Consider the following 24,437-nt stretch of genomic DNA (forward strand, 5'->3'; position numbering starts at 1 on the left):
ATGTAATTTTCTCGTCCAGGACTGAGGTGCTTTTCTTGCAGTTCCAATCTGATTAGCTAAGCTGTTTGAGAGCAAATACTCAATGGCGAATGTTGGTGATATGCTTAAAAGTTCATATTCACTGAAAATATCAGACAGATTTGCTGCCAGAATCTTAAACAAACAATTAATTTTTTTTGTTTGAATGACCATGATTACCAAATTAGGGAAGCTGGATAGGGGCTACATTACAAAAAACATGTAAACAAAAGTATTAAGAAATGACTGTAGTTCAAAGAGTCATCATTCGTCATCTTCTGTCTCATCTCTCTCCTTATTGTAGGCCTTTAATTTTGTTAATATATAATGCAAAATTAGGTATTATATGAATCTGACTTAAAGGAATAGCTCTGCATTACTGTTAGGGAGTCTGACCAGAGCGCCAATGAAGGTGATAGGAGGCAGACCCAAACTTGTTGCATGACTAAGAAAATGTGATTAGTCACCAATATAACAAATAAACAAGTTTCTCTTTGGAGAACAAAATAAAATTAAGCAAACTTAAATTTGACTTTATCTGGTTTAGCTCAGGAAAATGCAACTCAATTCAATAAGCCATCCAATCTATGTAGGCAGAACCATATTTCTTGCAGGGGTGTCCCTTCCCTTATACCAACAGTGTCACCAACATTTAACTCTATGCAATAAATCTCCCATGCTTGATTTAACCCATTTCACCACTGTTTTGTGTCCTGGAAAGAATGTTACGTATGGTAACACAACAAGCTAATAATAACTCAAGAAACTCAGGACTTAAATCAATAAATAATAAGCTAACTTTAATAAGACATGTCTGTCTTGATTAAACCAGAAATGTAAATGTAACAAAATAATGCTAAACACAAGTGGATATTAGTTATGTGAAAGCAATGTTACCATTATAGTAGTTTACTGGCTAAGATAAACAAATGACTAGCGCGTACATATAAATACATCAAAGTGTAATGGGGACAAATGGTGTGCTCTCTCCCACTTTGTCACAATTACATTAGAAGATACAGAAGATTGATATTAGTCTTATAGCTATTCAGTAGCTAACAATTTCCTGGCCAGTGCCTCTAAATGTCACTACTTACACACAAAGTAGTTTTACACTTGAGTTTTTGTTCAGATTGAACAACAAAAAAATCAGACTACCTGTTTTCAGCTGCATATAGATTAGTGCTAAACTAAGCTAAGCTAAGCTAACTATCTACCTAACTACATATTTACCTTACAGGCAAGACAGTAAATAAGCGTGTTTCTCAAAATGAAGGAAGAAAGGCTTTTTTCACAGTAGACATATTGACATGTTATTAGTAGCACCTGTGTTTTGTGCTTGTCAAGCATGTCAGAATGTCTGCCATGAAAAGGGCCTATAGCCTGTGTTTTGATGGAGTTGGAGGGAACCCTAATAAATTAAATTAAATTAAATGGCAAATATTGGAATGTCCTCAATAAGGATACATGTCCGCTCTGTAAACAACATGTAATCCACACAATGTTCAATTCAGCAGCAGCTTGTGATCCAGACCATTATTTATTTTGATTTGTGACTTGCAGTTACATCACGCACATTAATTAGCCTTACTTGGCCCCCATACCGGAAAAGTAAAAGTTTGAACAACAAATAAATCAATACTTGTAACACCTCATTTGTCCTGTTATGTAGCCAAATTGTGACGTAAGCACCTGGCATTTGGTAATCCTCCTCTACCTCTCTCTGTTATACAAGATCCACACATCCATCCATCCGTCTATACACACATACGCCTGCACACACACAGCCATAATGGAGCAATTATCCTCTCCAGCTCCGATCTGCTCCTCTGATTGTAATTTGCATTTATTATTAGCCTTCAGCCTGCCAGAGGCTGTGAGGCGTGAGGATGGATCGTCGTATACCACATCACACTGATAGACCTGCACAGATGCTTCATAAACACGTGTGCCCGAGGACACATTAACATGAGCATCGATGTGCCATATATACATATAAACGTATGGCAGAGAAGAACCACACACCCACATACATCCACCTAAGATGAAGTCATTATGACAACATGATGTTGCTTTGTTTTGTTAATGCTGATCCTTATTAATGATACCACAGTAGGAACAGTATGTTCAGTAGCATTCCATCATAGAAATACATGCTTCACATTATGCACGGTGATGTCCTGAAGGACTGTGATGTGTCTGCTTGTCCCTTCTCCTGCTCTGTGCTCTCTTTCGCTGTCAAGATGGCCTCAAGGCTCATCATATGGAAATTTGTGAGAAGCAGAGTCTTGCAAGGCACATACAGTACATGCTCAACCCGGCAGCACACTAAGAGATGTGCATGCTAGCACACACAAATACACACACACACACACACACACACACACACACACACACACACACAGACACACACACACACACACACACACACATTCATGCACACAAAGAGAATATGCGGAGGATCACTGAAGTGTGAAATGATTCTGTTATGTCGTCTGTGTGGAATATATTTCCCCATCAACCTTCTATGGCAGGTGGGCCTGTGTGTGCTTGATGGGCTCCTCTGTGTGTGTGTGTGTGTGTGTGTGTGTGTGTGTGTGTGTGTGTGTGTGTGTGTGTGTGTGTGTGTGTGTGTGTGTGTGTGTGTGTGTGTGTGTGTGCGCGCGCAATTTGTGGCTCTGTCTGTCTGTCTGTTGTTTGGCAGGGAGGAAGGGAGACTTCATTAAAACAAGGTGACAGTGTCAGTGCAGCTTTTGTAACTAGTGTCCCACATTGGTGTTGGGCATTTGACATCAAGAGACTCATTTGCTAAAATCATATCTTACATGACTTACTGGGTGAGTGCACATTGATGTGCATGCTCATTTGACAGTCCAAACTTACCGAACCTTTTTTCCACCCAGTGCTTTAAACGCTGCCAGAAAATGAACAAGCCTGTCAATCATGTGTTAATTTAGTCTCTCTGGGAAGTCTGAGTCTTCAGCCTGTCAGTCTGACAGTTTATATCTTCCTGAGATTTTAAGACAACCGTGAAACAAAACAGCCAAGTGCTGAGGAGACCTGAACCTATTAAGCACACACACAATACCTTCATTCGCTTTTCCTCTCTGTCACATACACACAAATTCAAGACTGAGGGCAGCTCTTTCGATGTATGCGCAGCTAATGTAGCAGTTACAGCCACTTATTGGATGAAATATGGCTGGCATGGAGTGTGGACAGACACAGCTATGTGTTAGAGGAGACTGGGGGGAAAGCCTTCAAAAGATCTCATTTCTAGACACTATAAACAGGACTTTAGGTCATACAGTTGCATTTTTGGTAGTAGTTTTAGTTCTCAAATGAAGCAGCCAATACAGCCCTGTGCTTGTGTTGCAAACTGAAGAGGAAATCAACAGCCACAGCATATTGATATTAACACATGATGATGTTACATAAAATAATTAGATGTATGGTATGACAACCTTTTTTATAAACTGTATAAAATGGGATCATTAAACGTTTAACAACCTTTGGGCCTTCAGGGAACTAATTATTACTCATTTAAAAGAAAAAAACAACTACGTGAAATATTAAAATAATGTATTCATCAGATATCATGGTCTACATTCAATTTGCCCTCTAAAAGTCACGGCTCAAACTTTAGACTGTCTCTGACTGTTTATAGTTGCAATATTTCCGGGAGCGTTTGAAGGCAACTTTAAATCGGCGTTGCACTGTTGTTATGGCAACGAGTGTATTGGCTGGGCAACAATAGTCTGTTTTAGCTAAGCTACAACCGAACCAAACATTGCGGGAAAGTTGAAAAATTTCACAAAAATAAGATAAAACATTTGCATCAACTTTACCTTCCTCCATGAGCAGGTGAGCCACGTATAGCCTACTGACGTTACCTGACGTTAGTTCACAAAACACAGTGAACTAACGTCAAAGCTACGCAACTTAAGCTAACCACTGATGTAACTTTCCCCTGGTAATGCTGAACTGGGCAGACGTACAAAATAATAGTTATAAAGAAGCATATTCCTGTATCATGAGTGTTGTTTCACGTAGCTGGGTAGCTACATTTAAACAGACCTGAAGTGTTACATGAACTGTATTAGTATAATCTTAAAATACTAATGAGGATACTATATGACTATAACAGCAAGCAACTCTGCAAATCCATATTGAGACAAGTGTGATAAGTGTAACAAAGTAAACATAGCTCCTATTAGCTTGGGAGTTCTATAATAATGCAAATAAGTTCAGTTGCAATTACAGCGCTTTAAATACTTTCTCTGCTGCAGGTTAGAGTCATCTGCCACTTCACAGAAACAGGTAAAAACTGTAAAATTCAGTGAATGATGTTGTATTTCATCACAACACTCTGGTTTTCTGTGTACATTAATTTTTCTTATGGATTATGTTGTTCATCTTCTGTTTTGCTGTTTGCAGCTTTTGAGCATTCTTCTTTCAGTGGGTCATACATCATCCACCGTTATGCCACTGAGCGTACATGTCTCAATAAACACTGTATGAATATTCTAACTAATATTTTGTTTTATTCTCTCCACCTGGATGCAGTTGGCAGTAGATGTTACCTCTGCCCATGCTGAGACCCACAAACCCAATGGTAACAACATGCTTTGTGCACAAGTAGATACTAGCTTGTTTTCTTTTTAAAGTTGCATAAAATGGAAATATTAAAGTAAAATCTGAGTACCTGAAAATTGTACCAAAGTAGACTGCTTCAGTCTACTTTCCAACACTGTAAATAATAACACTTTATCACAAAATAATTCATATCTCAAGACAAGAGGCTCTTTGTTATGTTGCCTTATCATGTCTTGTGACACCATTATGTTTACACCATTATATTACTTGACAATTTCAGTTTGTTCTATTCAAACTTTATTACAATCAAATATTTGAAACTTAAAGAGTGAGTTTGGTTGACAATAATGATGATCATGATGATGATAATGGTATTCAGGAGAAATGACACATGCTCCTCCACCAATTGAGCCCCCAACATGTGGGGAGGTGAATGGGGAGGAAGAAAAGACTAAAGAGAAGAATGATGGAAATGAAGACCTGAAGGCTCCAGTGGAGCTGATAATTAAGGTAAACTGACTGATCATCATCAGTGATTCCAAACTTTGAAAAGCATGAAAATATATTTTTCATGCTTAGTTTTAGTCAAAGTTGAACTTTTAGTTAACTTGAACATACTGTACTCGATTGGGAGAAACTGAAAGTTAAATGATGGTGTATGGTTTCAGTTCTTCAGAGCTGTGATGGACAGAGACTTGCAGCTGGCCAGCAGACTGTGTCAGATGAGTAAGTACTCTGCATACATCAACTGTTTGTCTGTCAATCTATAACTCAGCCACCAGTGAAGCCAGTCAGTGGTGTCTCTTCTCTCCTCGATCCAGTTCTTATCTATGAACCAGAGAATCCTGAAGCCTCCGAGTTCCTCCCACTGATCCAGAAGAAGCTGCTGGAAGGTGACAGTCCCCTACGAGACACACACACACACACACACACACACACACACACACACACACACACACACACACACACACACACACACACACACACACACACACACACACACAAATCACAAACATACTCATGTCATTCGTTGTTTCATTAGAGCAAGAGACGGAGCAGAGCAACAATGAGGATGAGGATGATGATGACCACTCCAATGACTCTGAAAGTGATGAGGAATCATCTCAGAGCTCAAGCTGCTCATCATCCTCCTCGTCCACACCATCAGATGATGATGATGATGATGATGTAAAAGAAGAAGAAAAGCAAGTTAACAGACACAAGCTGTGTCCTCCTTCTCATGTTTCCCCCTGAATATATTATATCTATACAACCGCAGTCATGTTTGATATTATTAACAGAGAATTTTGTTTCCATTGGAAAATATGTATTTAAATCCACAAAGCTAATTTTGCACAGTAGCGGCCTTCATGCATTTCTTAGACAATTGTTTTTTGTGGTCATATTTCACATCCAAATAAACAATTGATTGTGAACATAAATGATGGCCTTGATTCCTGAAAACACATAACTTGGGAATAAAAGGTTATTAAGATCAAAAAACTGAACCTATGCCTGTACACCTGTAAAAGATATCTTGTTATAGAATGGATACAATAAAAAGCAACGTACTTCAGCAGTTACAAGTAAAGTTACTGTTTGAAATCAACTTGCTTTGAACAAATGCATTCAATGAATGAGTTACTGTAGTTTTACTAGACTAGAGCTGCAACATTTAGTTGATTATTTAGTTAGTTGATCGACAGAAACTTAACCTGCAACTAGTTGATAATAGATTAAGCACTTGAGTCATTTTTCAAACAAAAATGCTAAATATTCTTTGGTTCCAGCTCCTCAAATGTGAGCATTTGCTGCTTGAATAGCTTCAGGTTTTGGACTGTTGGTCAGACAAAATGACAATTTGAAGATGTAACCTTATGTTAGCCTTGTGATGGGAATTTTGTCCTACTATTCTCTTATACTTGTTTACCATTTATAGACAAAACAAGACAACTGATAAACTTTCATCCTGACAGAAGAGGAAGAATGTGGCAGACATGAGGATGCATTTTTGAGCATGTTTTCCTGCTAAGTAAAAATATTATATGCTGTACATCAGTGGTCTCCAACCCTGCTCCTGGAGAGCTACTGCCCTGCATGTTTTAGGTATCTCCTCACTCTAACTCGTTATCAAGCAGATGAGGCTCGTCAAAGGGCTTGATAACGAGTTGATTATTAGAATCAGGTGTGTTAGAGTGAGGAGATACCTAAAACATGCAGGGCAGTAGCTCTCCAGGAGCAGGGTTGGAGACCACTGCTGTACATCTATATGTGCACAAGGCATCAGCCCGTTAAAGACCACAGAAACACACACACACACACACACACACACACACACACACACACACACACACACACACACACACACACACACACACACACACACACACACACACACACACACACACACACACACAGTTTCAACTAATTCATCCTGGTGGAATACTATCCACAGGTTGCAGTGCTTATCTTTATGAGTCACCTCTACAAGTGATTTCAAACAAGTTACACATTATCAGGCCATTGGCAAGATACATATAACAGTGCACAGTTTAAAGGTGCAGTATGTAAAATTTAGTGGCATCTAGTGTGACGACCTTGGCAGCAATGGGATATAATATTCATAAGTGTGTTTTAATTAGTGTTGAATTACCTGAAAATAAAAATCATTGTGCTTTCGTTACCTTAGAATGAGGGCTTTATATCTGAATAAGGAGCAGGTCAGGTCTCCTACCATGTTTCTACAGTAGCCTAGAATGGACAAACCAAACACTGGCTTTAGAAAGGGCCTTTTGCGCTTTTCACAAATTTAACGGCCACTGGAGGTTTACCTAAACACTTGAAAGGGGAGGGGGAGGGGTATTTAATTGGTTGCAACCTGCAACCTCACCAACATTTTTAACACAAATGTAAACAGATACATAATATAAACACACAAAATTAATGTAACCAAACATGTAATATGAGGTTACATATACAACATAAATGTCTCTAGTGTGTTTGTCTAACAGGTGTTTAAGACTGATGACGATTCTCTTGGTGCTGGTCCTGAGGCTGCGGTATCTTTGCCTGACTGAAGCACTGAGAACAGGATGTGGTTTGGGTGACTGGGGTCCTTATGCTTCCTGCCCTGGTTCTACACTGCTGTGAGTAAATGTCCTGGACTGTGCTTTGCTGTCCTGCTCAGCGGATGTGCCAAACTACACTGTAGTGCTCCTAGCCAAGAGGGTTTTGATGGCACCTGTGTAAAACGTCCTAAGCACCTGCGGGGAGTACCTGAACCTGAAGGACCTGAACCTTGGGTAATGCCAAAAGTAGAGGTAATGGCCGTGGAAGGAGCTCCTCACCCTCGCTACTGGAGCCATGCTGATGGTCAGGGTGCTGTGGTCTCTGGTCTGCACCCCTCCAAGGTCCACAACCTTCAAGATCCTTTGTTTTTCAGCATTCAAGGAGAGGTTGTCGGCCTGACACCATGAGGTCAGGTTCTCCACCTCTCCCAGGTTGGGTCTCTCATCGTTATTGCTGGTCAGGCCCGCCACCACTGTGTCGTAAGCAAACGTTACCAGGCTGTTGACAGTTGACAGGGAGTACTGCAGGGGGCTGAGGACGCACCCCTGAGGGGGTCCATGGCTGATTGAGGAGGATGATGTATTTATTACTCTCACAACCTGAGACTATCCTGCCAGGAAGTCTTGAACTCACTTGTGAAAAGAGAATATATGAGCACCGTCTGATAAAGGCTGTAATATGTTTTGCAGTGGCTGAATGAGCACAATGGCGTTCTCTGCTGATTCAGTGAACCAGGACTTACACGTGAGGATGACAGTAAGGACACCGAGTCAACGCCCACCAGGATGGATTCACTGTGATGTCTCAGTGTTATTGTCCATGTCAAGGTTATAAAAAGGGTGCAAGTCACCAGCAAAAATTATAATGCATGTCGTGTTGGCATCTCATAAAGGTGAGTATTAGTCAGTACCTGGATGGATGACTGGATGGATGGATCATGGATCATTTGGTGCTTTTCATAAGAAATGGTTTGACTGTGGGGTGATAGACAATGAAAAGCACCTTCCAGATCTTCCGCAGGTCCATTCAAACAGAATCGATCAATACAACGTGTGTCCTCAAGATAAAGACGTACTAAATATTCTGGATGTGTAACTGGTTGTTATAAAACCCATAAACCAACTGTGTTTTTCATCCCAAGGTCAATTTATATGTAATCCACTCAGAGCACATTGCACATTCAAATCTCCATCCTCCATCCTGTGACACCCACCCACACCTGGAGACACACTCACACACACACACAGAGGGGTGGGTACACTGGTGTTTTTCCTTTTGCTTTTTTAGGCTTCTTAAAGTGGATTGTGGCTGTCAGTCGCACTCAGAGAAGCATCATTAGTCGTCACAGGGAGGCAAGGCTGTGACTCATGCTTGCGTGAAGAGACCAATGGGCAGCCGAATCCTGAGATATAAATAACGCATAAAAATATTCTTGAGGGAGAAAGGGTCACTTGCGCGCCGCTGGATTGGATTTGTAATAGTGCGCTCTGTTGGTATTCCGCCGTCGCAGCCACTGGACTGTTTCTTGTCGCGCCTTTGGGTGGTCATTTCAACATCTAGTTATAGTTTCTCTGGACTCGACAACCTGTGCGCCCGTAAGCCGGTAAGATGCCTCCTCCTTTCATTACCACTGCGCCCTCGATATCGCGCGTAAAAATAGACGGGCTTCATCTTCACAGACAGACAAGTGATTGTTAAAAGCTTGTCTTATTCAAAGATCATAACGTCGGACACGCAAGTTTGTTTAGGATTTTAAAAAAGCATTTATGTTATAATTCACAATGTCGTTTGAAAGTAATTAGCCGCAGAAGAGTGACAGAATGAATTCATTAGTTGTCCAGTCTGCTTCTTATACAGGGATGACATTGAGTGATGATGGTGTGGGATATGCTTGTTCAAAGCTCAACTTAATTGAAATGTCGATTGTTGAGTCAATAGGTAAATGACGTGGGTTATTTATGTGGACATCACAGTTGCATATTATCAATATTTGTTTAATAAATCAGTCTTGCTTCAAATGTTAAGGTGATTTTTTATCAGGCTTATCTGACATTCATTCATTTAATTCCTCTTTTGTCTAATCTTAATTGTTGGCAAACTGAGACTAGATATTAGTTTAATCTTAATGTTTTATTCCTGAGATATATGAGTGCTGTGGATAATTATAATGAACACACAGCTCATAGGATTGAGCAGTCTGGTGCCGCTCTGCGCGAGATTGATATAAGAACAAAAAATATATTTTTGCTCCAATGAAGCAGAAATTGATTTCATATAAACTATCAACATATCAACTTTTAAAAACGTATAACCTTAAACTGGCTCTGTGCTCTGGAGGGCAGATTCAGTCATGCTTAATGGCTAATTGACTGTAAGAAATATTGCAGACCATTTCCAAAACGAATGCACCTATACACGTTATCTCAACACACATTATCCCGATGTGCGCTCTTTGCTTCATGTGCAATTCGCTCCAATTTTTTGCGCTGCTTGATCCATCGCCCACCCAGGTGTCCTCCGGGAATAAATCATTCCTGGCGACGCACAGTGCAAAACATCATTTTCTGATCTCATCTAGGCCTACCAATTAAACTGATCAGATTTATTTCAAATATATATATCAAATGGTATTTGGTGAGCTGAGATGACTTATAGCCTACTCCTAACCCTGGACCGTTTTGTTTGCAGTTGAATTATTTCCCACTTGAAGATCAGATAACAGAGGACTGATGGCCACGTCTGAACCGAGAGCCAGCGGCGGGGACCAGGACCCCAACTCAGACAATTTAAGACCTCCGTCCACAAGTAGGTTCTCACACTTCTCCCTCTTTTAATAACACCACGGTCCTATATCGATCCCCGAGGGTAAATTCTCGTTAAGGCTCTCCGTCTGCGCTTACAGAGCAGCTCACTGGAGCTGTTAGGGACTCGGTGCCTTGCTCAGAGACACTTCTGCAGTGCGATGTATTACCTGGACGATTTCAACCCCGGCACACCTCTCTGTCTGCCTCTCTGTCTCTCTCTCCCCTCCTTCCCTGTCTGATAAAAGCGAGTCTCGCCCGGGCCATTTGCTGTGTGGGCTCCGTCGTTAATCATTCCGGTTAAAAACAGAGCCATCACAGCTGCCTGTCGCTGTCTGGCGGATCAGCAGTGCGCACCGAGCAGTAGACCTGGCGCAGAAATAATGCGCCATTAAGCCACTGATATGTATAATGACCCAAGAGCATTTTACTGACAACATTTTTTTTTAATAAATATGAATTTTCTAATAGAAAATATATTCCTGATTTGAATATTTCCTCCCATTTTCCCCTCTTGCACCATGCAGCGCGTTCATCGTCTTGGTTTTAATCCTGATTTTTAATTTCTTTAATGATTTTGCCAAATTTTGCAAAGAACTTGTACCCATTTTATTTATAATGATTTATTTTTCTCGTAATGTTAGTTATTTTCCAGGATGTGTTAGGCCTAGATTAAATGCAATGACATATTTTGATGGTATTTTCTTTTAAAGGCGGTTGAATCTACTGAATCATTTTTAAGCCTTTGTCGCGTGCATCGACGCCATTAAACGTGCACTTGAGCAGCCATCTGCAGTGTAACGCAAGGAAATAATTACAGCTTTTTGTCTTCAGTTAAATGCAATAGGAAAAGGCAGCAGTTCCTGAGGGCCAGTGTACAATTCAGTTGCACCTTTTCTCTATATCCCTATATCAAATGCAATATTTTCAATCTTTTATTTGTGGCCCTTGGATGTCAATAAACATTTTCCCTTTCCCAAAAGATTCTCAGACTTGTTTGAAATGTGAATTTGTACAGGGGGAAAAAGCCCATTAAAAAGAAGATGTTTGTTTTGTCTGACTTGCTCGTGTACTCTTGCTGGATATGTTGCCATTATCTCTCTGCCACGCTCCATCTCACGCCCGGCGGCTTGTAGTGTCTATGTGTGCGCGCTTGTGTGCGTGTGTGCGCGCTTATGTGTGTGTGGGTGTGTTTGTATGCCTTGGCCTCAGCACCTCGAGCTGTTCCTCTCGGAATGAAACTGCTTCAGTAAATTTAAATACTTGTTTTTTGTTTTGAAAGTTTTCCATCAGGTGTACGCCGACCGCCTCTCCGTGGCTTGCATTTATTCCCCATGGCTTCCACTTCATCTCTGCTCACGCATGTCTAAGCGTGTGTGTGTGTGTGTGTGTGTGTGTGTGTGTGTGTGTGTGTGTGTGTGTGTGTGTGTGACGACTGTATGTATGAGAGAGAGAGAGACGCAAAATACTATAAGTTTCTGCATCAAGCCTGCTATAGACTCCTCGGCCACAGACATTACCAGCTCGCTCCAGTCACATACTGTGTTTCACTCAATTAATTTCTGCCCTCCTCCGTGAGCTCATTTCACGGGTGTTAATTCCAGTCCGCCCCTTGGCTGGGTGTGTGAGCCGGCGTGGATGTGCCGCACGGGCCACTGTTGGACCCAATTGATTGAACTTAAATCGGATATGTTATAAGGTTCATCCCCTTATGAACAGTGGGTGTTGTTGTAAATAGAAATGTGGGTAAATTCTCGACAACAACACCCTTCACTAATACACCCACCGTCCAATCTGAGAATCACACACCCGGCCAGGAGCCGTGCGCATCACGCTTCCACTGTGCTCACTGTGCTCCACCAGCTTCTATCCATCATCCGCCCATCCTCGTTGTGTCCGCGGCCTGTACTCCAAAAACTCAAACGTTCAATTCTGTTTTAGCCAACGAATATGCGTGGATGCACGGATGCACACGGAAACTGGGGATGAAGATTTGTGGTAAGTTTTTTTTTGGGAGGGCGCCTAAATCGTTACATGCACGTCACTCTCACAATTTCTTGCCATTTAAGAAAAGCCAAATCTTTACATGTCTATCATATCCCTGTGGTGCGCAACTTGTGCCTCTGTATTCCAGTGAAGTGTTACCATATAGAGGTGCAGTTATTTTTTTTTCTTCTCTCACCCATTTCGAGGCCTTCTGAAATAGGCCACAGTAAAGGCTGTTAGAGCAGGGCCATCCACGACTGTCACAGTGTGTTTCCATCTTCTAAAGGTCAGTGGACATTAGCCTGTAGGTCTGATGATGAGAGCCCCCCTGACCGCCCCTGAACCCCCCCGTGTCTTTTCCATTTCTCCAAGAAGAGAGGAAAAATCATCCAGACATGCCTGGAAATCAGGTTATATAGCACAGACTGTCTCCTAAAGAACCTGTGAAAAAAGACAATTACGACATTTCTTTAGTAATTTATTTGTATTTCAATTAGTGCAGCCTTACTGTCAGTTTCAGTAATTGCTTCTATAACTTAGAGTGGAAAAAAAGCGGATATGACGTTGCAGTGAAGGCGTGTTTATTTCTCCATCATTTGAAAGAATTTGTGTCTTTTGGGGACACCAATGTGTGGATACGTTTGTCTTGCAGCTGTGCAGAGATAAATAAAGGTCATGTAGATATAATCCATTCAAACTGGAAGCTACTGACCTGTTTGTTATAGCAAAAATCAATTAAGACCAAAGGATCGAATGAGTTTGATATTCTGTGAATGAGAAATTGACCAGTGGATTTATATTGGTTTAAATGACATTTTAATGGACTTGGAGCTTGATATATTTCTATGTGAATGCTATGGAAGTTAAATGATCTCAAATATTGATTTTGAATATGTAATTTAAGAATTAACGAGCAACACATTTTTTTCTATTAAAAAATATAAGATAGTATAATCTATATGTTTCAGATAACAAGGCTGTGTGGCTTTTCCACCTTTCTCAATTAGGTGCTTTGCGCACAATTAGGCCCACACATTATGTGCCTGTTATAACGTTGGAATCGTAGAGTTCAAAACACACAGGCCTGTACTGGAGAAGCAGACTGCTGGAGGGCTCCGTGCCCGTTATTAACCCGTCATTAACAGGGGTGTGTGTATTTATTGGCTGTTTGGGTCATCACCGCGGGCTGTCCTCTCCTGCCTGCTGAGCCGGGCAGTCTGGGAGGACAGGAGGGTGCTCCTGATGACCCGGGGTGTGGTTGTGATGTCACAGCACAGGGTGGGGTGACACACACACACACACACACACACACACACACACACACACACACACACACACACACACACACACACACACACACACACACACACACCGGTGGTCCCTCTTCCTTGCGGGCATTTAGGGCCTTTATAAGCTTGGCCTCCACCAGAAAGGCATTTCTGATTGAAGAATTGAAGGATTTAGTGTGTTTGGAACTGATTTTAAAGAGCAGATATATTTTTTTTGAAACGCTGCTTTACCAGATAACTAGCCTACATAGACGTTGATTATTTGGACATCTATTTTCTCTCTTTCTTTTTTAATCATTCATTTATTTTAATTTTTTTGTTTTGTTTTGCTCGTTCTTTTTCTTCTGTGTGTGCGGGATGGAGATGTTTGGTGATAACTCCTGCTCTCCGCCGTGTAACACCCTAGGGTTCCTGCAGAAGAACAACAGTCTGGAGGAGAAGGGGAGGCTCGCTGGCCAGAAGAACCTGCTCTCGTGCGACAACAGCGACAGGGACGCGCGCTTCCGTCGCACCGAGACCGACTTCTCCAACCTGTTCGCCAGAGGTGAGACCTAAACCCAGCTACGTTAAAAAAAAAAGAAAAGAAAAGCAAACCAGACTCTTAGTATTTACTCACACTATAAACAAGATGTAGTAGAGCTTATGGTCACATTAGTTCATTGCGTCATTTTAAATGTTGGCGTCTTTATTGGGATTAAATTGTTACAAGCCCCAGAGAAAACTAATACTACTCGACTAGTTTTCGTTTTCCCAACTATTTTTTTTAGTAAATCAGCTAAAGTAGCCTTAATGAGGTCAATGTTGTATCAAAGAAGGGAGGTTTGGGGGTTGGTAGTGTCAAATATTTATTGGTATGGGTTACATTGCAACATTTTTCCATGAAAATCGGAACAGAACCTTGTTATACCACATTTTTCTTTAGAGTAAATGCTATTTTTTGGGAGGTGTTACATTGCAGGAGGAGGTACAAGTATGACCTAAAGCCCCCTTGAGAAATTTTGAGACTGAATATACTGACTGTTGGTTTATGTGAACAATATTAAAAACAATTTCGTTTTAGCTTGGAGAAGGAGGCCTATATTAGAAGCCCACGATTTTCACCCTTACTCCTCCATTTATTGTCTTTAGACTTGCTGCCAGCCAAAAATGGAGAAGAACCGACCATGCAGTTTTTGCTGGAGGTGGTCGACATCCTCACTAACTACGTCAAGAAGACTTTTGACCGCTCCACCAAGGTGCTGGACTTCCACCACCCTCACCAGCTGCTGGAGGGCATGGAGGGCTTCAACCTGGAGCTGTCTGACCAGCCCGAGTCCCTGGAGCAGATCCTGGTGGACTGCAGGGACACGCTCAAATATGGCGTCCGGACAGGTAGGCCAGGACACTAGGATGAGTTGGAACTATGATTTTAAAGCTTGATCTATGAGCTTTTGAATATTGCATATTAAATACCAAAATGATATTAAACGTTTGAGAATAAATTTTAACGAACCATTAACGCACCTAAAAAACAGACTGCCTAATTATGGATGCAAAAGTATAGATACATATATGTATAGATTTAGATATAAATATATGTGTAGCCTAAATGTGACTCCACATATCATAATATCGCTAACACTCTTCATATAATAAGCGTTAATGTTTAACTGTATGTTTTTGTATATTCCATAAAAAACGTGTCCATTTAGTCACTTGGATGTAAATTAATACTAACAATTTGTACAAGCCTACATAGAAGTGGCTTCGGTACAAACCATTAAAGAGGGTGTTTGTCATAGTGTACAGCCTGTCACGATGACTGCCTTATTTATTGTCCCCTTGGTAATTCCGTCGACATGCTCCTTTTCTCTCCCCTCGACTTATTAAAGCAAGTGTCGCCTGAGGGGATCCTAACACGGGCTGTTTGAAGCTGTTAAAAACGCCAACGCTCAAACTGTCCCGTGGGTTTATATATATCACACAGTTTCCCACCGTGTCTATTACTCAACACCACTTTTCATACGGATACGTGATGTTTGTGCTTTAAAAAAAAAAGAAAAAAAAGAATATAGATGAATTATGTGAGGTCTGATTGGAGGAGCTGTCCGCGGTGCTGAAACATGCAGTACTTTTTGCCTTCTGTCCTCTTTCTGTGAAGTAGCACTGCCAGTATGTTTAATATAACCACAATAACTAATGTGTTTTTAATTATATTTTTATTGAAAATTCAGATTTGATATCTTATTTTAGAATTGATTAACATATGAGCCATATACTGCCACCTCATAATGGTGTTTATATCCAAGACTGCATTTAGGCTCCATTGACGGTGACTGTGTGTGCAAGCACCTTAGTGTCTAAATGGCTGTCATATGGCCTTGTTACCAATGTAATTATAGCACACTCAGCAGTGCTATGTCAGATCCCTGAGGTTTCATGATAGACCAAGGGGATACAATATGAAATCTGAATGAATATGAACACAGAAGTGAAGAACAGGGTCTCATAATATATTCATTTATTCATGCATTACTTTAACAATCAGAAATACACAGTCAGCTTTAGCTCAAAATGCACGGCAGCCATCGTGTGCCTTGATAAAGCTTTTTATGTGCTCAGGACAATTCAGACATACTAGTGGCTGACCCTATTGCTTTCTCTGATGATGCATGATTCCTGTCCTAGAAGCAGCAGAGCCACAGGGATGCCATTTAGTGTGTATATTTCTCTCTTTCAGGTCATCCACGCTTCTTTAACCAGTTGTCTTGTGGTCTGGACATCATCGGTCTGGCAGGAGAGTGGCTCACCTCCACTGCTAACACCAACATGTAAGTTATACGCTGCAATGTTTGTTGGCGTTCTTGTGCATGACACAGTTACCTTTACAGGGGGAAACACCTCTACATGTCATAACAGGACAATATAGACTTCTTGTTTGTAGGCCACTGAATATAACCCCCAGGCATTATCATATGTAGGCATGGTGGGCGTTCTTATGGAATTCCCCTCAACACTGCTCAAAGTGGCCTCTGAGGGCAGTTATATAAATTGTTTGGTTTATCCTGTTGAAACTATGTATTGACAGATTGTGGACTGCCACAGCTCTGTACTGTATATCGCAGTCAGCCCAGCCCCAGGGGTGGTTAGATTGCATATTGATCTCAGGTCACAGTTACATGGTGGTCCTGTCTGATAAAGGGCACGAACCACATCAACATCACACACACACACACACACACACGCACACACACACACACACGCACACACACACACACACACACACACACACACACACACACACACACACACACACACACACACACACACACACACACACACACACACACAGAAAATAAGCTGTAACTCATTGCTGAACGTGAATTTCTCGTATTGGTATTGGTATTGGTCCAGCTATGCACTATGGACATTAATAAAATATATTTTAAGGCCAATTCACAGCTTTATAGAATTAAGATTGGCTTTAAGGTGTACGCAGCACTAATAAACAGAAGATGCACAGTGCTATTATGTGGGGCAACAACTACTAATTATTTTCATAAGCAATTAAAATGAATGAATTTCTCGATACATTTTTTTGGTTTGTAAAATGTCCGAAACTACAGAAAACTGCCAGTCACAGTTACCTAAAGCCTAAGGTGACATAATCAAATTGACTCCATTTCAATCACATAAAACACAAAAAAAGTAAATCCTCACAATGAAGAAGGTATTTGGCATTTTGACTTCAGGAATGGTGTCTACTGTATGATTACTCCATAACTGACTAATTGTTGAGAAAAATCAGGACCTGACAACGAAAAAACGACATAATGACAGAGTTGCAAAAAGAAGGCTAGAAAATTGACAATCACAACAGTATTTGAACACAAATACAAAAGCAGCCCCTCAAATTACCAAGCACGACAATTCTGCAAGAGTTTGCCTTGGTGACATTAATGCAGAGCCATGTTGACATCTTTCTTTTATAGTCCAAACACGTAGCTGCTGTAATAGTGGGAAGAAGACAATGCACTCCACTCCATAATCACAAACTGAGCATTCACTGTTCTCTAACTATTGTGACCTCTATCTTTTTTCCATGGCTGGCTCCTAAATGAAAGATCAATGTAAGGATAACAGACCAAAAGCAGGAGGGAAATTGAGACATTTCACATATACAATTTCTCAAAACATTAGCTCATGAACCCACCCCCTCTTTAAAAAACTTTCCCATCTCATCTCCTGGTTGGAAGAATGCCCCACGACGCACAGCCATTGAATTCACACACTCACACACACAATCGTGCACACTTTCGTAATGACACAGACACACACCAGTCCTCACATACACACCAGCTCTGGCTGTCCCAGATACAGCAGCTAGGCTTTCCAGTCCATTGACTGCAGGCTCATTGTGAGCTGGTCTTAGCAGATAGGCCAGCTGGGCCCCACACTGACACACAATGTCCTCCGGCTGCACAGAAAACCCTGTCACACTGTGGAAACTGGCTGCTGCAGCTCCCTGTGGAGCACTCATTCTGGCTCTATTGTCCCTGTGGATACAGACTGACTCAGTGGTGCTTTGAGGCGCTGAGAGGAGAATGTGGTTGGGGGGTCAGAGGGTTAGTCGTATAGAGACTCACACACACACATTCAAACACACATTGAGTGCCCTTGATGACGATAATAAGGGCATTTAGGGGCCGTCCCTGGAGACAGGCAGGTGACTGAGGGGTAATTTTCACCCTGAAAAGACCAATGATTGGCTCTGATTGTGATAATGATCACCATTATTGTCATTACAGCTTGAAATGACTCACCGAGGGAAGTAGAATTTTAAAAAGGTGCACTAGTTTTGTCTCTTGTCTGCTGTGGTTGGAATATATTTAAGAGAAAATGAAAGTGAGACATCCGTGATATTAGATTTCTGTGTGCACCTTAATTCCAATATTTCGGAGAGACGCTATTTATGTGAAATTAGGCCAGTGAGAGGTTATAAAATGAGACATTTTGTCTTCTTTGTAATGCCATCCTTTGTTGTGGCTGTTCATAACGCTGCCCCAGCTGAAACCCAGCAGTCATAATCTGGGGCTGGTGTATCGACTACGAGCTAATGTTCCAATCAAATCCAATCAATGGGTGATATCTCACCAGGGATGATTACACCAGAAATATGTCTTTGTCCTCTGTTTTTTTTCATCCCTTTGTTTTTCATTCCACTTTTCTTTGTCCTCTATCACGGCTTCCCTTCCTATTCTTTATTGCTTATATTTTCGAGCACTTCTATTTTGCTTTGTTATCCTTTCTCTTTTCTGTGTGCTTCCCTCCCTCTTCTTCCAAATCAACCCCTCCTTTCTCTTTGTTGTCCCCTGTCAGAGTTTCCTCCCTTGCATTGTTTCCCTACAGCCTCCTCTCCTCACTGCCTTTATCTGTCCTCCTCCTTACCCAAACTATGAAAGGCTTCAGTCCTTGTTTAGTGGCCTACTTGTGAGGAAAACAAAGGGTAATCGAAGAGGAGAGGCGATGTTTTAGATAGTAATGGTGGTGGTGGTGGGTGATAGAAGTAGAGGAGAATTGTGTAACTGGCCTCATTAAAAGCAGGGTACACCGGGATCAGTCCTCGGGGTGTGTGTGTGTGTGTGTGGGAGGCGCTGAGATGGCCTTTCAGTTAGCAAAGACAGCAAAAGCGTTCAGCTTTCTGCGACACATTTAACCTACTTCAGCCTCTTCAGGAGTTTTGTTCTTGTCATTTGGTCTGTCGTTAAGTAACGGAGGGGTCAGACACACAGCTGACATGTTTTAAAAGATGTTTTCTGTCTCAACTCTCTGATGATTCTTCTTTTTGTCTTTCCTTTTTTCTTTCTTTTAATGAAAGGGTATGAAATTCATAACCCGCAGTGTCCTCTTCAATTTCGGAATTTTCGTGATCAACATACATATGTTATCTTCCTCAAAACACACATTCAAGAGCTCTCAGCCATCAAATCAGCCCCATTCAGCCCTGCCACTGAGATTGGCAGGATTGACAGATAGCCATCACAGCTTTGTGTGCTTTAATTAAACCACTGAGTGATTTTAGAAGGCATTTGAATATGAATGTTTGCTGCCTGACTCCTATCAGACACTTTTTAATTAGCCCCGTCAGCACAAGCTCCAGTTTGTGCTCTGTGGATGGAATTATAGTAGAGCTAATGAAAAAACCAATTGGTCTATGTGTGTGTGTGTGTGTCTTAGATGTTTTGTGGGTGTGTGTGCCATCAAACTCTTTTCTTCTTCTTTGTTTTCACAAAGCAGTTGTTCATGACTCAAATGTTAGAGTGATGTTGTATGATGTGCTGATGTACTGTATTTATAATCTTTTCAATATGATTGACAGGTTCACCTATGAGATCGCTCCAGTGTTTGTGTTGATGGAGCAGCTGACCCTGAAGAAAATGAGAGAGATGATTGGATGGCCCGACGGAGAGGGAGATGGTCTCTTTTCACCAGGTTAGTTTATGATAAGAAGTATCCAATTATACATGTAAAGTGTGTGTTATTTTGTATTGGATAGTAGCAAATTATTGTCTCATAACTAATAATACTACATTTGTCTGCATGCCGCAGTCCATCCAGGCTGCTGATGTGTGTGTTTCTGCTCAACAGGCGGCGCTATCTCCAACATGTACAGTGTGATGATCGCACGTTACAAGTATTTCCCTGAGGTCAAGACCAAGGGCATGTCTGCTGCTCCCCGCCTCGTCCTTTTCACATCCGAACATGTACGTGACCGTGAACACGTTCACATACACAATATTTTAGATGTGGTTTTTTTCTATCGTGATGTGAGCCAAATAAACAGGTGACACGTTAGTATTTTGTCCTCCTTATCAAGGGAAATTGAGATCTATTTTTGAAACATGCTCACTGGATTTTGGGTTTAGCACTTCACTGAGAATCCCAATGTTGAAGCGCAACCTCGTTCTTCAATTCACACGATTTTAAATAATCCAATAAAGCAGGTGGTATGCTTTATTGGCTCTAGATTGAGTCCGTACATTTACTTTTGTCTATAAAGACTTGTACTGTTGACAATATGACAGCTCTCCAAAGCCTAAGTAGCAACTATCTGACAAAAGCTCCATTCTTCTTGAATTTATTATTTATTATTCATTTCTATAAAAGACTAATCATTCGCCTAATATGTGTCCCTGCAGAGCCACTACTCCATAAAGAAGGCTGGAGCTGCTCTGGGCTTTGGTAGTGAAAATGTGGTTCTGCTAAGCACAGATGAGAGGTAGGAGATTCATTGTAGGAATGTAAAGCCATGATTAATATAGTTAATGTTAAAATACTGTATGTGGATAATATATTATGTCTGATACTATTATGTGTTAGACATGATTTCTTGCTTTACGCTGTTTCAGGGGGAGAGTCATTCCTGCAGATCTGGAGGCCAAGATCATTGAAACTAAACAGAAGGTAATTGTCTTTTTTTCAAAATTTTCCTTGTACTTTTCTTTTCTTTGTGTTGTCTCTTAAAGTGTTTTCAGTATCTCTGAGACTTATGTGTTGATTCTGCAGGGTTACGTGCCGTTGTTTGTGAACGCCACAGGAGGCTCAACTGTCTACGGTGCATTCGACCCCATCAATGAGATTGCTGACATCTGTGAGAAGTACAACTTGTGGCTTCACGTTGATGTGAGTGGTTCACGTAGTATTATGCTAGTAGTAGCAGTAGTAGCCGTAGTGATGCCATGTCTTTGCCTGTGTACCTCTCTGTGACGGTGCTGTCTTGTCTCCTCAGGGAGCGTGGGGTGGTGGACTGCTGATGTCCAGGAAGCATCGCCATAAGCTGAATGGCATCGAGAGGTAAATACATGAGAACAGATGGACGGCTCTGTGTTATTATTTGAAGGATATGTTTGGTGAAATGACACCTACATCTAAACATATTTGAAACTTTGCAGGGCCAACTCAGTCACATGGAACCCTCACAAGATGATGGGCGTGCCTCTACAGTGCTCTGCAATCCTGGTCAGAGAGAAGGTACAGTACACACTTTCTGAAACTGACTGATAAGGCAAAGTCAAATCTGTCAATATACATATATTACATGTTCATAATCATGCAACTCTTCATAGTACTGGTGGTCTGTGAAAGTTCTACATACTACTATTGTGTATTTTAACAGTGTATGTACTGTGTGTCTGTGTCTGTAGGGAATCATGGCAGGATGTAACTCCATGTGTGCCGGCTACCTCTTCCAACCAGACAAACAGTACGATGTCACCTACGACACTGGGGACAAAGCCATCCAGTGTGGCCGTCACGTCGACATCTTTAAGTTCTGGCTCATGTGGAAGGCCAAGGTAAAACAGATATGCACACACCTGCCGTTCTTTAAGTTGCTCAAGCATAAAGGAAATGTTATATTTTTATCACAACAAATGCTGTAGCTTCATACTCGATGATTTCGTATTCTAAACACAGCACCGACTCTTTTCACCCCTGCAGGGCACCATCGGGTTTGAGCAGCACATTGACAAGTGCTTGGATCTGTCTCAGTACCTGTACAACAAGATCAAGAACAGGGAGGGATATGAGATGGTGTTTAATGGAGTGGTGAGCCTCTCTAATTTTCTACTCTGTCAATGTTGATAGTATTTAAAAAAAAGTATTTTTGGCATGATGGAAAGTAACAAGCACAACACACATTTAATCCTAATTTTACAGACTTTTAGTTTAAATTATCTGTCACAATATTTACCTTGCTCGCTTTCCTTGCCTCCATCGTGCGTGTGTGTGAACTGTGTTTGTTTTGCTCTGCAGCCCCAGCACACCAACGTTTGCTTCTGGTACCTCCCACCCAGCCTGAGAGGCATGCCAGATGGTGATGAGCGGAGAGAAAAACTCCACAGGGTAAGACACCTATCTGTCTATTAATTTCAGACATTTCCACCAATCAGCTTTCATATTTATCCTTTTTTTTATTAATTCCACCAATGAGTATTATTCATTCTCCCTTTCTGAAGTACAAAGCTCTGATTTGTCATTTCTTCACTCCACCAGGTGGCGCCAAAGATCAAGGCCATGATGATGGAGTCGGGCACCACTATGGTGGGCTACCAGCCTCAGGGTAACAAAGTCAACTTCTTCCGCATGGTCGTCTCCAACCCCGCAGCCACCCAGTCTGACATCGACTTCCTCATTGATGAGATTGAGAGGCTGGGTAACGACCTGTAGACCTCTCAGCCATCGCTGCTCTCCAGAGTTGCACCTATGCTCTTTTATCTGTTATATTTCTAAGGCAAATGCCAGTGAGGTGAAACATTCACAGTGCTGCAGAGAGAGTCATGAAAGGACACGTTTTCTATCTGGTTTACTTTCGTCTGCAGCATTCTGACTGTTCCCCCAACCGAAGAGAAATTAGCAATGAGAGTGACTTCAAGTTTTCTTACTTGTTCTGTCCCACATTGTTCCTCCTCTAGACAAAATATTTAATAAGTATCTGAAGTCTCCAGGTACAACAACCACACTCTAATTTATGTGTGTGCTGTGGAATCTCGTAACGTGTGTGTGTAATCTAGTTTCTTGTCCAACATAGTTTGTCTCTCAGTGTCTGCCTGTCTGTGCCTGAATGTGTGTGTGTGCAAGAATCTGATTAAACACTGAAAGGGAGAAAGCACAGATCAAAATATAACAAGGTATCATGAAGTTACTCCTCTGTATTATATGTTTGCTACACAAGATTGAATCATTGGTGCTGTCAGCTGTACATACAGTGTATTTAATCTCAGTGCACCAACCTATTTGTCCTAAATCAGTGTCCCCAATCCCCTGAAGCAGTGTCTATGTGTGTGTGTGTGTGCAGGTGTGCAGGTGTGCATGTGGCACACTGAGTGTATCCTGTCATGTATTTTAGGCTAGCACTGTGTTAAAAATAAGCTTATTATGACCTAATGTGCACACCATAGATACGAAGTGGGTAAAGCTGAGATGATTTAGATAAGCAACTGATTTACAGTCTGCTATATTTTCCCTTTGTTGAAGTTTTAAGATTTAAGATTTAAAATGTCCACAGCTATCCCAAGTCTGTGACAACTTTGAACTCGTAAAACGCTGGCTCGTTGTCTGTTTCATGCAATCATGTGATACCCATATGTGTTAATAATATTGTTCAAATACTAATATTTGATTATATAAAAACAAATATTTATTGCATTACCACTGTTTGCAGATTCAGGTATTTTATTGTAAATGTATCTTTATGTGTATTACATGGTAATACATTTGTAAATGTAATCACAGGAACTTGAGTAAAGTTTATTTATAGTGATTTTGTCAGCCAAAGAAAGAGAATCGGGAACAGAGCAATCCATTGTCCTTCATATATTACTTCTTAGAAAATTATAGGTGTTTGTAAAATGTTACCTATTTCCCTTGATTGCGATGCAATTTCTATAGTGTGTTTCTTTCTGTGATTGTGAGTCTCTTTGACTGAATGTTTTGAGGTGACTGACTGGCCTTCTGATGAGATTAAGAATGAAGTCTATACACTCCTCTGGCAGTCATGCCGGTCTTTTCATTTAAAGAGAAGCACAAGGATGTGAGAATGTACTCTCCTCTAGAGACTGGGAAGAATGGATTGTTGTATTTGTCTGAATCCTAATGCATTCACTGTAATATAGTATATTAATTGTAATACATATTACCT

The 24,437-nt window shown here is 41.1% G+C and overlaps 1 protein-coding gene across 1 annotated transcript; it reads left to right on the forward strand.

Moving 5' to 3' along the window:
• The first annotated feature begins 10,412 nt into the window (after nt 1-10,412).
• On the forward strand, nt 10,413-22,966 carry LOC133991076 (glutamate decarboxylase 1-like). Its single transcript, XM_062429538.1, has 16 exons — nt 10,413-10,488; nt 12,426-12,482; nt 14,166-14,303; nt 14,888-15,130; nt 16,479-16,569; nt 20,118-20,230; nt 20,387-20,502; nt 20,938-21,017; nt 21,148-21,202; nt 21,305-21,421; nt 21,528-21,592; nt 21,691-21,769; nt 21,943-22,092; nt 22,238-22,345; nt 22,553-22,642; nt 22,793-22,966. Exons 1-16 carry the CDS (start codon nt 10,413-10,415, stop codon nt 22,964-22,966), a joined length of 1,752 nt encoding a protein of 583 aa, XP_062285522.1.
• The last annotated feature ends 1,471 nt before the right edge of the window (nt 22,967-24,437 follow it).

Source organism: Scomber scombrus, chromosome 11 (assembly GCF_963691925.1).
Source record: "Scomber scombrus chromosome 11, fScoSco1.1, whole genome shotgun sequence".
NCBI lineage: Eukaryota > Metazoa > Chordata > Actinopteri > Scombriformes > Scombridae > Scomber > Scomber scombrus.